The sequence below is a fragment of the Macaca thibetana genome, chromosome 4, assembly GCF_024542745.1.
Source record: "Macaca thibetana thibetana isolate TM-01 chromosome 4, ASM2454274v1, whole genome shotgun sequence".
NCBI classification, from domain to species: Eukaryota; Metazoa; Chordata; class Mammalia; order Primates; family Cercopithecidae; genus Macaca; species Macaca thibetana.
Genome location: NC_065581.1, coordinates 139,550,364 through 139,563,022, shown reverse-complemented (window position 1 = coordinate 139,563,022; position 12,659 = coordinate 139,550,364). Strand labels below are relative to the sequence as shown.

At 39.7% G+C, this 12,659-nt stretch overlaps 1 protein-coding gene across 11 annotated transcripts in view; it reads left to right on the top strand.

The window, feature by feature from the left end:
• NCOA7 (nuclear receptor coactivator 7) overlaps positions 1–12,659 on the top strand; it is a 159,565-nt gene that overhangs the window by 23,743 nt on the left and 123,163 nt on the right. For 7 of the 11 annotated variants that reach the window (XM_050788676.1, XM_050788677.1, XM_050788679.1 and 4 more), the window contains exon 2: positions 10,583–10,696. The exons of 1 other annotated variant lie outside the window; for it this stretch is intronic. In XM_050788676.1, coding sequence (XP_050644633.1) covers positions 10,647–10,696 — 50 coding nt within the window. In that variant the 5' untranslated portion in view covers positions 10,583–10,646. Of the gene's footprint in view, positions 1–3,401; positions 3,603–6,264; positions 8,523–9,485; positions 9,604–10,582; positions 10,697–12,659 lie in introns of those variants that run through there. 3 more of the 11 variants (XM_050788674.1, XM_050788673.1, XM_050788681.1) reach the window with 3 other exon arrangements.

The following is a 12,659-nucleotide window of genomic DNA, read 5'->3' as shown; positions in this document are numbered from 1 at the left end:
TTAAGAGCAACAAAGAAATAAATGTATTTTTTTTTTTAAATCAAAATTCCAAATTCTGACTATCTGTATTTACCAATTCCATTTTCTGTGAGGAAATAGATTGGTTTCTTCTGTTCTCAAAACTTAAGGGGTAATTAATTTAGTGAATTAAGAGAATGTGCTTTCCAGTTAGCTCTTTAGAAACCTACTCAGTGCAATAAATAGTTGTTGAATGTACTGACATGTTTACTAAAGTGCATTTAGTATGAGTAGTAATGGCTAACCTCAATACAGGTCAGTATTTACATCCTTAAAGACAGTTGGCCATAAAGCTGTATTCACCCTCTTATTCTTTTTTTTTTTTTTTGAGACGGAGTCTCGCTGTCACCCAGGCTAGAATGTAGTGGCACGAAATCGTTTCATTGCAACCTCTGCTTTCCAGGTTCAAGCAATTCTCCTGCCTCAGCCTCCCGAGTAGCTGGGATTACAGGAATGCACCATCACACTGGCTAATTTTTGTAATTTTAGTAGAGATGGGGTTTCACCATGTTGGTCAGGGTGACCTCGAACTCCTCACCTCAGGTGATCCACCCGCCCCTGCCTCCCATAGTGCTGGGATTACAGACGTGAGCCACCGCGCCCGGCCTCCGTCTTGTTCTTTTTAACTGTGGCTAAATCCAGGAAGAACTAGGCATCCATGTGAAAATTATGTGTAGTAATAGCCTACCCTTACAGGCCATTATTAGTGGTTCCTTCTTTGGGGTCAGACAGAGCTGATCATTCTGGCTGTAACTCTTATAGCTATTTGACCTTGAATAAATTCTTTAATTGTTCTAAAGTTCAGACTCTTTATCTGGAAAGAATTGAGATTAACTCCCTCATGCAGTCATAAAGATTAAACCAAGCAGTGTGTGTAACAGTATTGAACAGAAAATTTGGTGCATATGGTTAATGTTCAATAAATATTTAACTGTTTCCTGTCATCTTTATATTTACTAGGTCTGCCTAGCTTTGTTAGTTTACTATTTGGGGCGGATTTGAATGTGGCTCTTCAGATATATTGAAAATGGTATTTCATGAACACTTGGATATTTGAATGCATGGAAATGTCAATGGATAGAATTTTCTGTTCCATGGGGCACCAGATTCTAGTCATTGATTTTTTTACACATTGAGTCTGTGTAACAGCCCTTTTGCAGATAAAGAAACTGAAGGTTAGAGAAATTAGGTAACTTACCCAAGGCTACATACCTTGTAGGTGGTGGAATCTGGATTTTAACCAGACCTATCTTATTTTAAAGGTAACCGTTGGCTAGGCACAGTGACTCACACCTGTAATCCCAGCACTTTGGGAGGCTGAGGTCGGCAGATCACCTGGGGTCAGTAGTTCGAGACCAGCCTGGCCAACATGGCGGAAGCCCATCTCTACTAAAAATACAAAAGTTAGCTGGGCATGGTGGCAGGTACCTGTAATCCCAGCTACTTGGGAGGGTGAGGCAGGAGAATAGCTTGAACCTAGGAGTCAGAGGTTGCAGTGAGCCAAGATCATGGCACTGCATTCCGGCCTGGATGACAGAGTGAGACTCTGTCTCAAAAAAAAAAAAAAAAGAAAAAAGGTACCCTCTGCCTTAATAGCATGGGTTAAGTGTTACTCAGATGAAGCACAGAGCATATGGAAAACAGAGAACTTCTCAGATGAAGCACAGAGCATATGGAAAACAGAGAACTTCTCAGGTATATGAAGTTTATAAAATCTCGGCTTTAAAGGAATTTTTGAACTTAAAAACATTTAATTTAAAAACTAATTTAAAATACTAGTTAGCTTGTGGGGCTTGATTTTCCTTTTAATAGTTATTCTCATTGGTTGTGGTACCCTTTCCTGGGGCATTTTGGTTGGCATGGTTATGGGAAGGGCGCTACTGGCGTTTAGTTGGGGGCAAGCAGAGGTGCCAAATGCCCTGTAATGAGTGAGGCAGTCCAAGAAAATGAAGAATTGACCCTTATACTTGGGAATTTCATATCTTCTTCTGTAGGAGCAATATGAATCTATAATATGTCTTCTAATGAACTGTGTCTGAGAATTTACATATTGGAATACTCGTGATCAAATACTTTCCTTTGGGGCATCATGATGATTTTATAAAATTAAATGTGTAAGTAGATTACATGATCTATGAATTTCATCTCAATATTATGAAGGGCGTATAATAAAATGGTTTACATATTTATTTAGATGAGGTGTTGAATTTGATAAGGCTGAGAACTGCGTCTCTACAGTAGTCATATAAAACAGTTGCTCAGTATGTGCTCTGTCACTCTTGAAGATGAGGAAGCCATTCCATCTGCAGGCAGCTGTTTGCATCTGTCTCTCAGACAGTTCTTCCTTATACTGAGCCGTGGACCTCTCTCCCTCCACATCTAATGTCTAATTCTAGGTTTACCTCTTTGGAGATCTGTCTATCAAGCCTAAATCCTTTATTGGATAAAGATCCTTCAGATGTTTAAAAACAGCTGTCATTTAATCCAAGTCTTCTCTCCTGACCAACTCCTTTGACCAATATTCTTAAAATCTAGTTTTATGCCATTTAACCATCCTGTTTGTTCTAATTTCCCTATAGTGTGAGATCCCTAGATAAATGCAGTAATCCTGATGGAGTCTAATCCTCAAAAAGGGTGTGACAGACTATTATAATATGTTTATTCTGGGTTGATAGCACTAGTGGGTTTTTTGGAGGCGGGTGGGGAGGAAGGTGCACAGTGGAATTACCCAACTGTAATTCATATATGAACCTTACTGTCATCTAAAACCACAAATCATATTCACTTGTGCTAACACTAAACTGTACTGCTCTCATTTCTTAGTACCTCACCAGTAAAACCTGAGATTCATTGGGAGCAAATTTCCACCTCATAATAATTGACTCCTTTCTACAGACAGCCGAGGGCTTTTGAATCCTAATGTTGCTATCCAGGATGTTATTAAGTACCTACCTCTCCAAATGGCTGATAAGGGAGGCCTCTATGTTTTTGTTCAAGTTAGTGAGAAATATACTCATGAGGACAGAGCATAAGAAAAAATACTGTATTAAGCTATTAACGTTCCCTCTCCAGGTTCAGAATGGATTTCAGCTCTCAGAGCAACTGAGGTTGGTCAGTCAGTCAACACATACCTCTTGGTACAGTGATTCAGTGATTTCCTTTATTCATCTAATCATATAAACATCCACCTACACACCCAACCCACATTTCTCCATCTTATCCATAAGCAGACAAGAGAAATTTATCAAATGCCTCTTAAGTGCAGTTACATGTGTTTTCCTCATTTTCCTAATCCACTAGAATAGTAGCTATGTCAGGGAGGGAAATGAGGTCAGTGTGATTTGACTAAGCCAGCATTCCCTGAATGTCCTCTCTTCTACCAGCCCTTGCACTCCAGCCATACCAGATCACTCAGGATTCCCCGAACACCACACATTCCTGCCAGAGGCTTACACATCCTCATTCTGCCTGATGAGCCTGACCTCTTCTGCATCCACCATCTGGGAAACTCCTGCACCTCCTTCCCAGCCCAGCACTGGCATCACCTGTGACGTTGCCGGGACACTCCTTCCCTTTGAGGCAGTGTAAGTTGCTCAATGCTCTGTGCTCTGTGGTTCCTTGTGACCACTAGTGTCAGAGCACTCACATCTCATTTTATCAGCTGATAAGTTATAGTTGCCTCTTCTTCCCGAGCTTCCTGGCTGATGAATGCTGTCTTCCTCTTTGTGTCTGCAGCAGAATATTTGGTCCATGGTAGATGTTTCCAAAAGCGACCCACTTGTCCTGCCGAATCGTTGGCTTTCTGGGATCATTCTAGATCTCAGGGTCCACTGCTCCCTTCTCTATTTTCTTAGCAAACTGCCTTAAATGATCATTTCTAAAATTTTCCTGGGAATCTATGTGATGATATGCTTCAGTGTATAGTTTGCACAGTTACCCTTTCTAAATTAAAATGCATTTGCCTGTTTTCAGGCTTCTGGCATTTTCTACATCTTCTACAGTTCCTCACCCCACCAGTGACTTTTTAGAAATCTCGTTTGCATGTTATTTTCTAAGAGAGAACTTGTAAGATGATCTATCTAGCCCAGAGATGGGTCTTCATTTAGAGTATGTAGGATATTTGATGGCATCTCTTGACTCATCTTAGGTAAAAGACCACTGAAACTCACATTTGTTTAATTTTTCTCGGGTCAAATGTGAGCACCCTAGGCAGAGAATAATGGAATAGGAGTTGATAAGTTCTCCATTCATTTTGCCATTCAGAGATGTCAAACCCTTTCCCAAATAGCAGATCCGGAGCCCATCCTTGATCATCACCTTGCTTCATCACCAGGAATAACTTTTTAGTTATTTGTTGCCATTCATTTTTGGGTTTGTTGTTGTTGTTGCTGCATTGTTTTTGTAACAAGCATTTATTTATTTGGGGGGTATTATCTGATTGCTCCCCTTTTAAGTTGTTTTTTTTTGTTTTTGTTTTTGTTTTTTGAGACAAAGTCTCGCTCTGACATCCAGGCTGGAGTGCGGTGGCACAGTCATGGATCACTCCAACCTCTGCCTCTCAGGTTCAAGCAATCCTTGTGCCTCAGCTACCTACGTAGCTGGGACTATAGGCATGTGCCACCACACCTGGCTAGTTTTTGTGTTTTTAGTAGAGATGGAGTTTTGCCATGTTGGCTAGGCTAGTCTCGAACTCCTGACCTCAAGCCATCCACCTGCCTCGGCCTCCCAAAGTGCTGGGACTATAGGCATGAGCCACTGCGCCTGGATACCCTCGTAAGTTTGTGGCACACGTTTATATCTGGTTCTGTGTCCTTCCCAGGTTTCTCTAAAGTTATAGGGAGTGTTCAAATTTCTGACCTTGTTTAACATTGAAATTTGAATATTCTTGCTTTGTTTAGATGACAGTGTGGCTTTGAGAGACGGAACACCTGTTATATTTTGGTACAAATATAACTATTTTCTAGGAGGAAATGCCTGCATAGAAAGGTCCATTTTGGTCTGTTCCTTACGTGACCAAACACAGTGTGACCATTGTGTACTTCTGTCATCATTTCATTTGTATATTAAGAAACATGTTGTTGGGAAAACAGCTGATGGGCCTCATGGATATACTGCTGTTTTTCTAGTCCTGACTTGTTATACTTGAGTATTCAAGGAACTGCAGTATGTTGGAGGTGAATCCAAAAAGTCATGCTTTGCTGTGTGGGTCCACAGCTGTGTGACCCACAGCTGAGAGACTGAGAGGTACTAATTAATTTCCTTAACTCAACAGCACTGGCTGTGCTGCGGCAGTGATTTGAATCCAGTCTGGTATACACTCCAGTGTCTTTCAATAACCTTTGGAGCCAGAAAGCATTTGGAGATGAGCTAGAAAAAGTAGTCCAGAGTCGACAACATCGAATGCTGCATCTCAGAATTTGCAAGTTAAGACACATGTACCTAGCCACTGGGACGGGGAGATCATTGAGGACCTCCAGCTGTGTAACCCCCAGCTGTGTGGGTCAGTTTGATGTAGTTAAGGGGTCTCTGCTGGTTCTGTTCTTTTAAATGGTGCCATGTGTACAAACAAGGAACACTTTGCTGATGATTCAAAAAATACTTTGTCTTCATCACAGCTCTTTTGAAGTAAGGATTTTTATGTGCTATTTTTATTTGAATAATGAACTGGATTTAAGTTTAAATTGACTATCCTGATTTAAGATTGCAAAAAAAAAATATTTAGATGGAAGATTCATCTTATGCTTTCTCATGAAATTCTTTTTGGTCTGCAATACACGGTAAATGCAGGAGACTCTTAGAAGTCAGCAATTAGATGAGTCAAGAGTGTATTGATGTGAAGGAAAGTCAACATTAAATGAACAAAGGGCTTTTAAGAAGCCCATTATGACCACTTATAATGGAAAATGTAGTTCCCATTAGAGATTGATTTAAGGAGCCCTGGTTTGTCACTGAAGCATGAAGGCTGCAGTGTGGTGTTTGGTGCAAATCATTTTTATAGCATTCTCTACTGAGCTCCTTCTGGTTAATCTGTTGGTGTGTCTAAACCTGTAAGAACTGCATCTATCTTGTTTAAGGAATATAAAAATTTCCAGAAACTTAAACCAAAGATTAGCATATTTTTCATTTATCTCATAGGATATTGAAAAATGTTTAAAACGCCTTACTGGTTGTAATCAGACACAGCAGCACCAGATGTCAACTCTTGGATAATTTAATCATTTTGTCTTGTGCATATTTTCATAAATATTTTTCTACTTGAACAGAATATCAGTTTCTGGCTCAGCTTAAAGTATAAAAATTTTCCAATTAGATTGCTGTAACTTCATTTTTATTCATGACCGAAAATTTAATAGAGATCATTACTTTTTTGACTTGTAGGAGATGAACTTTAAAATAAACCACCTGACCCAGGGCAGGGCAGAGAGCCTAGGATTCTGATCCTTCCTGGAGTCTGAGGGAGGCTGGCATGAGACTCCATCCTCTATCCCTAAGTAATTCTTAATTTGGGAGGAATTTTTGGATTTGTATTGGTCTGCCATGTAATTGACCTTATCCCCAGTTGTGGATTAATTTAACTCCTTGCTTAGCTTTTATATGGATTTTCTGCCTACTTATGTGCCAGTTATTTAGAGAAGTATAGTAAAAGTGAAACATGGTAGTTTTGACTCAAAGGAATTTATGGTTGGGGCGAGGAGATCAAGTGAAATGCTGTTGTCACACCGTATATGATTAAGTGCCTTGCAGTAAGTGATAGGTAATATATGAAGTAAACTCTTTAGGGGAGAGAAGGGCACACAAGTGGTCAGGAAAGCCTTTGAAGTAGAATTGGGCCTTGTCAGAAGGAGGAGCCTGGCAAGGTTGCCTCATGCCTGAGGAAAGAGTGAGGATAAAGGTGCAGAGTTGGGGAGGAGCCCAGGGCGTTCAAACCACAGCGTGAAACTGAGCTCATGAGAGTTAGACGCTCAAACGCCTTCTTTCCTTTTTCTTGTTTCCTCTTGCACTTGAATTCTTGAATGAGTACTAACTACCCCAATTCATAGTAGCATGACTTCCACTCCCAATACGTCACTAATGCAGTCCTGTTGGAGGTCCTCAATGACCTCCCTGTCCCAGTGGCTAGGTACGTGTGACTTAACTTGAGAATTCTATGCCGCAGCATTGGATATTGTTGACTCTGGACTACTTTTTCTAGCTCATCCCAAATGCTTTCTGGCTCCAAAGGTTATTGAAAGACACTGGAGTGTATACTAGACTGGATTTAAATCGCTGCCGCAGCACAGCTAGTGCTGTTGAATTAAGAAAATTAATTAGTACCTCTCAGCCTCAGTTTAATGGAAATGAGGACATCTAAATCATAGTGTGGTTGAAGGATAAAAAGATAACATAGGGATAATATGTTGAAATAAATGGCTCTTGGTAGGCAGGCATCAAGATTAGTTCCCTTTCCGTACCTGATAGCCACTCTTTCCTTGCCCGAGTGTGCCTATCCCCTTTCACTTCTATCCCTTTGCTCTGGCATTCGCACTGTCTGGAATGCCCTATCCCATTGAAATCCTAACCACTCTGAAAGGTTTATCACCTCAAGCAGAATTGAACTTTGCATCTTTTGGATTCTTAATATTATTCATTGGACAGCACCAAGATACTACCCTACAGTTTAGTTATCTGCACAGTCATATTTTCCTGACTGGATGAAAAACTCTTTGAGGGTGAAGTCCAAGTCAGGGATATGAAGATAAACTAGTAAGAGCTGAGACTGTGTACTCCCTTGTTTCTGTCCAGGGCTGCGTGAATAGTTGTCAGACTTCCAAGGTGATCTCATCATCATATTGTTTTTTCTCCTTTTCTTCCTAACTACAAGCATATGCTGATTTTTTCTAATTCCTTTCCTCTAGCCTTTACTGCCCTTCTGTGCTTTCGATGTAATCAAACGTGTGGTGAATGTCCCCAGCTCCACTATCCCATAGCCGTCTCAAAGGCACCATGTCCACAACCGATCTCTTACCTCCTTCTGCTCCCCTGTCCTACATGCAGCGTGCCCTCTTCATGTATATTGTACCAGATCTTTGGTGTCATAGCCCACACAGTTCCTGAAGCAGAAACTTGGAGAGCATCCTTCATTCCTCACTTTCCTGGTTATCTACACTGCATGAGTCACCAAATCTCAACTCATCAGCCTCCCAAGTATTTCTTGAGTCCATCCCTCCTCTTTCTATGTCAACTACTGCTGCCTAGGTTTGGGTGCTCCTCCCTCAATTAGTTTGACTGTAATTTCTTTTTAGTGAATCTACTTCACCCTGTCCTTAAGTCCTCTCAAGTCCATCCTCTACCTCTGCTGTCTGATGCTACACTACCTCATGGAAAATCCTCTGGTGGCGTCTTTTCATATACATCGCAGATGAGAAAATTGGTTTTATCTCGTGGACCAGCTCTGATCGATTTGGTAATGGTTCTGCAAATGCTGCCGCTGGGTTCAGCATGAGCAATTGGTGGCATCTGACAAGGTACATTGAAGGGGGTGGGCCGCACATAGCCTAGCTAGGATTAAGTCCAAGCTCCTTAGAGTGGCATACTAGGCTTTCCGTGACCCAGATCCCGCCCATGTCTTCATCCTCAGCTCACTTTACCCTAGAACAGCAGGGAACTATTTTGTCTTCTTGCTTTTGTTCAATCGAAACCTGCTTGCTCATACCCTTTACCTAGGAAATGCATTTGTGTTTTTTTTTTCAGACGGAGTTTTGCTCTTGTTGCCCAGGCTGGAGTGTGACGGAGTGGTCTCGGCTCACTGCAAACTCCACCTCCCAGGTTCAAACAATTCTCCTGCCTCAGCCTCCCAAGTGCTGGGATTACAGGCGCCCGCCACCACACCCGGCTAATTTTTGTATTTTTAGTAGAGGCAGAGTTTCACTATGTTGGCCAGGCTGGTCATGAACTCCTGACCTCAGGTGATCCATCCACCTCGGCCTCCCAAAGTGCCAGGATTACAGGCGTGAGCCCCTGCGCCCGGCCGGAAATCCATTCTTAACCTACAACCTTAGTGTGTGCTCAGGGTACCTGGGGTGGGCCTTGCATAGGGCTAAGTGTTATTTAATTTTTTTTTTAATTGGCAAATAGAAATTATATATATTATATTTTTTCAATGATATTTTGAAAATATACATTAGAAAATGGCTAAATTGAGCTAATTAAGTATTTTTCCTGAGGCCTCTTTTTCAGCAGTACATATAACATTGTCTTGAAATCTTAAGTGTCTCTCCGGAAAGACAATATATACTGTTAGAGCAAATATCATGGCTTTATCTTTGGCCTCTGGTACTTATCATACTCCCTTTCGTGTAGTATGTATGTAATTTGTTTACTGAATTGAAATGAATTAGTAAATAATTTTGATTGTGAATACACTTTGCTTTATTTATTTATATTTACTAATTTTTTTTTTTTTTTTTTTTTTTTTTTTTTTGAGACAGAGTCTCCCTTTGTCACCCAGGCTGCAGTGCAGTGGTGCCATCTCGGCTCATTGCAACCTCGGCCTCCTCGGTTCAAGCGATTCTCGTGCCTCAGCCTCTCGAGTAGCTGGGATTACAGGTGTGCACCACCATGCCTGGCTAATTTTTGGTATTTGTAGTAGAGAAGTGGTTTCACCCTGTTAGTCAGGCTGATCTCAAACTACCAATCTCAAGTGTTCTGCCTGCCTCGGCCTCCCAAAGTGCTGGGATTACAGGTGTGAGCCACGGCTCAGCCTGCTTTTTTTACATTTAAATTCGATTGGTGAACTTCAGGGTGAAAGGACAAGTTTTAGGAATGTTAGTGCTCTGCAGAAATTAGGCCGGTGAATCAGGCAATAAGTAGACATTGGAAATTTTTGAGCAGGGGAGTGGCATGATGAAAGTGGTATTTAAGGAAGCTTGATCTGGAGACAACCTTTTATATTATAGGCTTAAGCCACTGCCGGCAAGCGTGGGTGAGGGTCGCAGGAGGGGGAGAAGAGGGAGAGGCAAGGGTTTAAAGCCATGCTGAGGAACAGCTTCCTGTGTCTTTGTACTTTCATTTCCACATTTGCTCAAGTGGGATGTACTTGCTGGCATGTTTCCGAAAATAAAATAGAGTGCTGAAGTTATTTTTATTTTTTAAAAAAGAACATTCTTGTAAAACACCTAAGTGAGCCATTTTACATAATTATCTGAGACATATTCATTATTAATTGCTTGGGAAGAGAGATTATGAGTTCAATTTTTTTTTTTTTAAATAATTAGCATCTACATAGTTAGGCTACAATCTTCCAAAGTCAGTGAAGGTTTTTATTTTGGCATGTTTTAAAATATATGAGGGAAATACTTCAGTTTGGTTTTCCATCAGGTTTTGCTTGATAGTTTAACATCTCCATTCTGATTGTAGTTTCTCCCATTTAACATTTGCATTTCATATTTGACTCATGTGACAGTCTTTCCTGGTTAAAGTTTATTTTTCATTTGTTTTGGTCCATGTAGTTCTACTCCATTTTATTCTTCACATTGGCCAGTGTAAACTTTTAAGTTTACAGTTGCTTTGTTATTTTTTCTTACAGGGTTATGACTCACTATTAAAAAGAGGGACTTTTTCCAAATACTTTGCACTTTTGATTGTGTATTATGGATACCAAGGAAGAGAAGAAGGAACGGAAACAAAGTTATTTTGCTCGGTAAGCATTCATTTTACAAAATTGTTATCAGTACTTTAAAGAAATATTTGAGCGGACTTTGTCCTCAAGTATTACTTTGCATTTTGTGTTTTGTGCTTGTTCATAAATAGAGCAGGTAACCAGGAGAAGTAAACTATACTTTGCTTCATCCATTTTATTCATATTAGAGGATTGTAACATTTGGTTCTTCTCTTTCTAGCTTTGACACTTCTCTCAGGCCAGTGTTGCTCAGCAAATCCAGCTGTCATGCTCTGACCTGCAAATTGCTCCGAATCCCATGTTTAGCAACCTACCTTGAATTTTAAATCCTAAGTGCTTCGCTCCTACTGTTCTGTAGCTTAATTGGTTGGACTATAACTGAAAATCTCTGACACATTTAAAGCTTATCACCTTGTGGGGAGTCTATTACTAAAAAATACTTTTGTAGGTAGGTGAAATGGGTGAAATTATGTTTTTGAATCAGAGTCATTTTTAAGGCTGGAACTTGTCCAACATAAATAAATTTGTTGATATCTGAATAGAAGTAATTTTGTATATGATTTGTTACCATTTACAGATTTAAATGTCTATGTGGCAGTCACTCACTAATCATAAAAAAATGAATTATATGCTAAACATTTGTAAAACATTTTGATAAGCCAGAATGTTTTCAGACTCAGAGAACATAGGCTTAAAAACATGTTTCTCCTAAATTGAAATGCGTGTTAAGAACTGAATTTAGCCTCATTCCATCCCCAGTCCCCAGGCTGTGCTCATTAGAGATGCATTTACTGTTTTCTAAACTGAGCCTTGGAGCCAAAACCAAAGTTTACTGTTGATGTTTTTATCCAGTAATTAAGCTAGATTTTAGGTTGATAATGGGAAAAGGAAGGAAACAATTTAAGGACCTACTATGTACTGAGTGCTTTACTTATGATTTTAATTGTCTTCAAAATAAATCTATGCCATCAGTTAATTTATCTCCATTTTACCAGTGATGCAACTAAGACTCAGAATATATTTTGTCCATTTCATGCAGCATAAGAGTCAGTATTAAACATAAGGCCATTTCCAAAGGGCATGCTCCAGTTGGGAATAGTAAATCATGAATAAGGTTTTGGGGAAGCACAAGTTAAACTACCAATTGTAGTAAAATATTTTCTGCTGTTAGGACTACAGAGAGTAACCAGATTAGGGAGGGAAGACATCAGGCATCTAATGGATGAAACACCAGAAAGATAGGATATTTAGAATAAATAAGATCTCCAAAGTTTTTATTTTGAGATAATTTTAGATTCACATGTAGTTAGTTGTAAGGAATAATAGATACCCCTATTCTTTATCCATAGTACAATATCACAACTAGGAAATTCACATTGATACAATCCACTAGCCTTATTCAGAGCGTTCATTGTATGTATGTTTGTATGTATTTAGTTCCATGCAGTTATATCACATATAGAGATTTCTGTGGTCACCATCAGTCAAGATACACAACAGTTGCATTAAAAGGATCCCACATGCTACCTTTTTGTATCCCTACTCACTCCTTCCATCTACCTGCCTCCTCTGACAACCACTATAATTTGTCATTTCAAGAATACTACGCAAATGGAGTCATATAGTATGTAACCTTTGGCATTTAGCTTTTTCTTCCCTTCAGCGTTACTCCCTTGACATCCCTCAAAGCTGTTGCATGTATCGATAGTTTGTTCCTTTTTATTGCATAGTAGCATTCCATAGTATTTTTTTAGTCATTTTTAGTCATTTACCCATTGAAGGGCATTTAGGTTGTTTCCAGTTTGGGCTATTTATGAACAAAGATGCTAGATGCTACAATCATTTATGTACAAGTTTTTGTATGAGCATGAGTTTTCATTTCCCTGAGATAACTGTCCAAGAGTGCAATTGCTGGGTCAAAGGATAAGTGTATTTTTAGTTTTATAAGAAACTGCAGTACACTTTTCTGGAATGGTTGTAACAT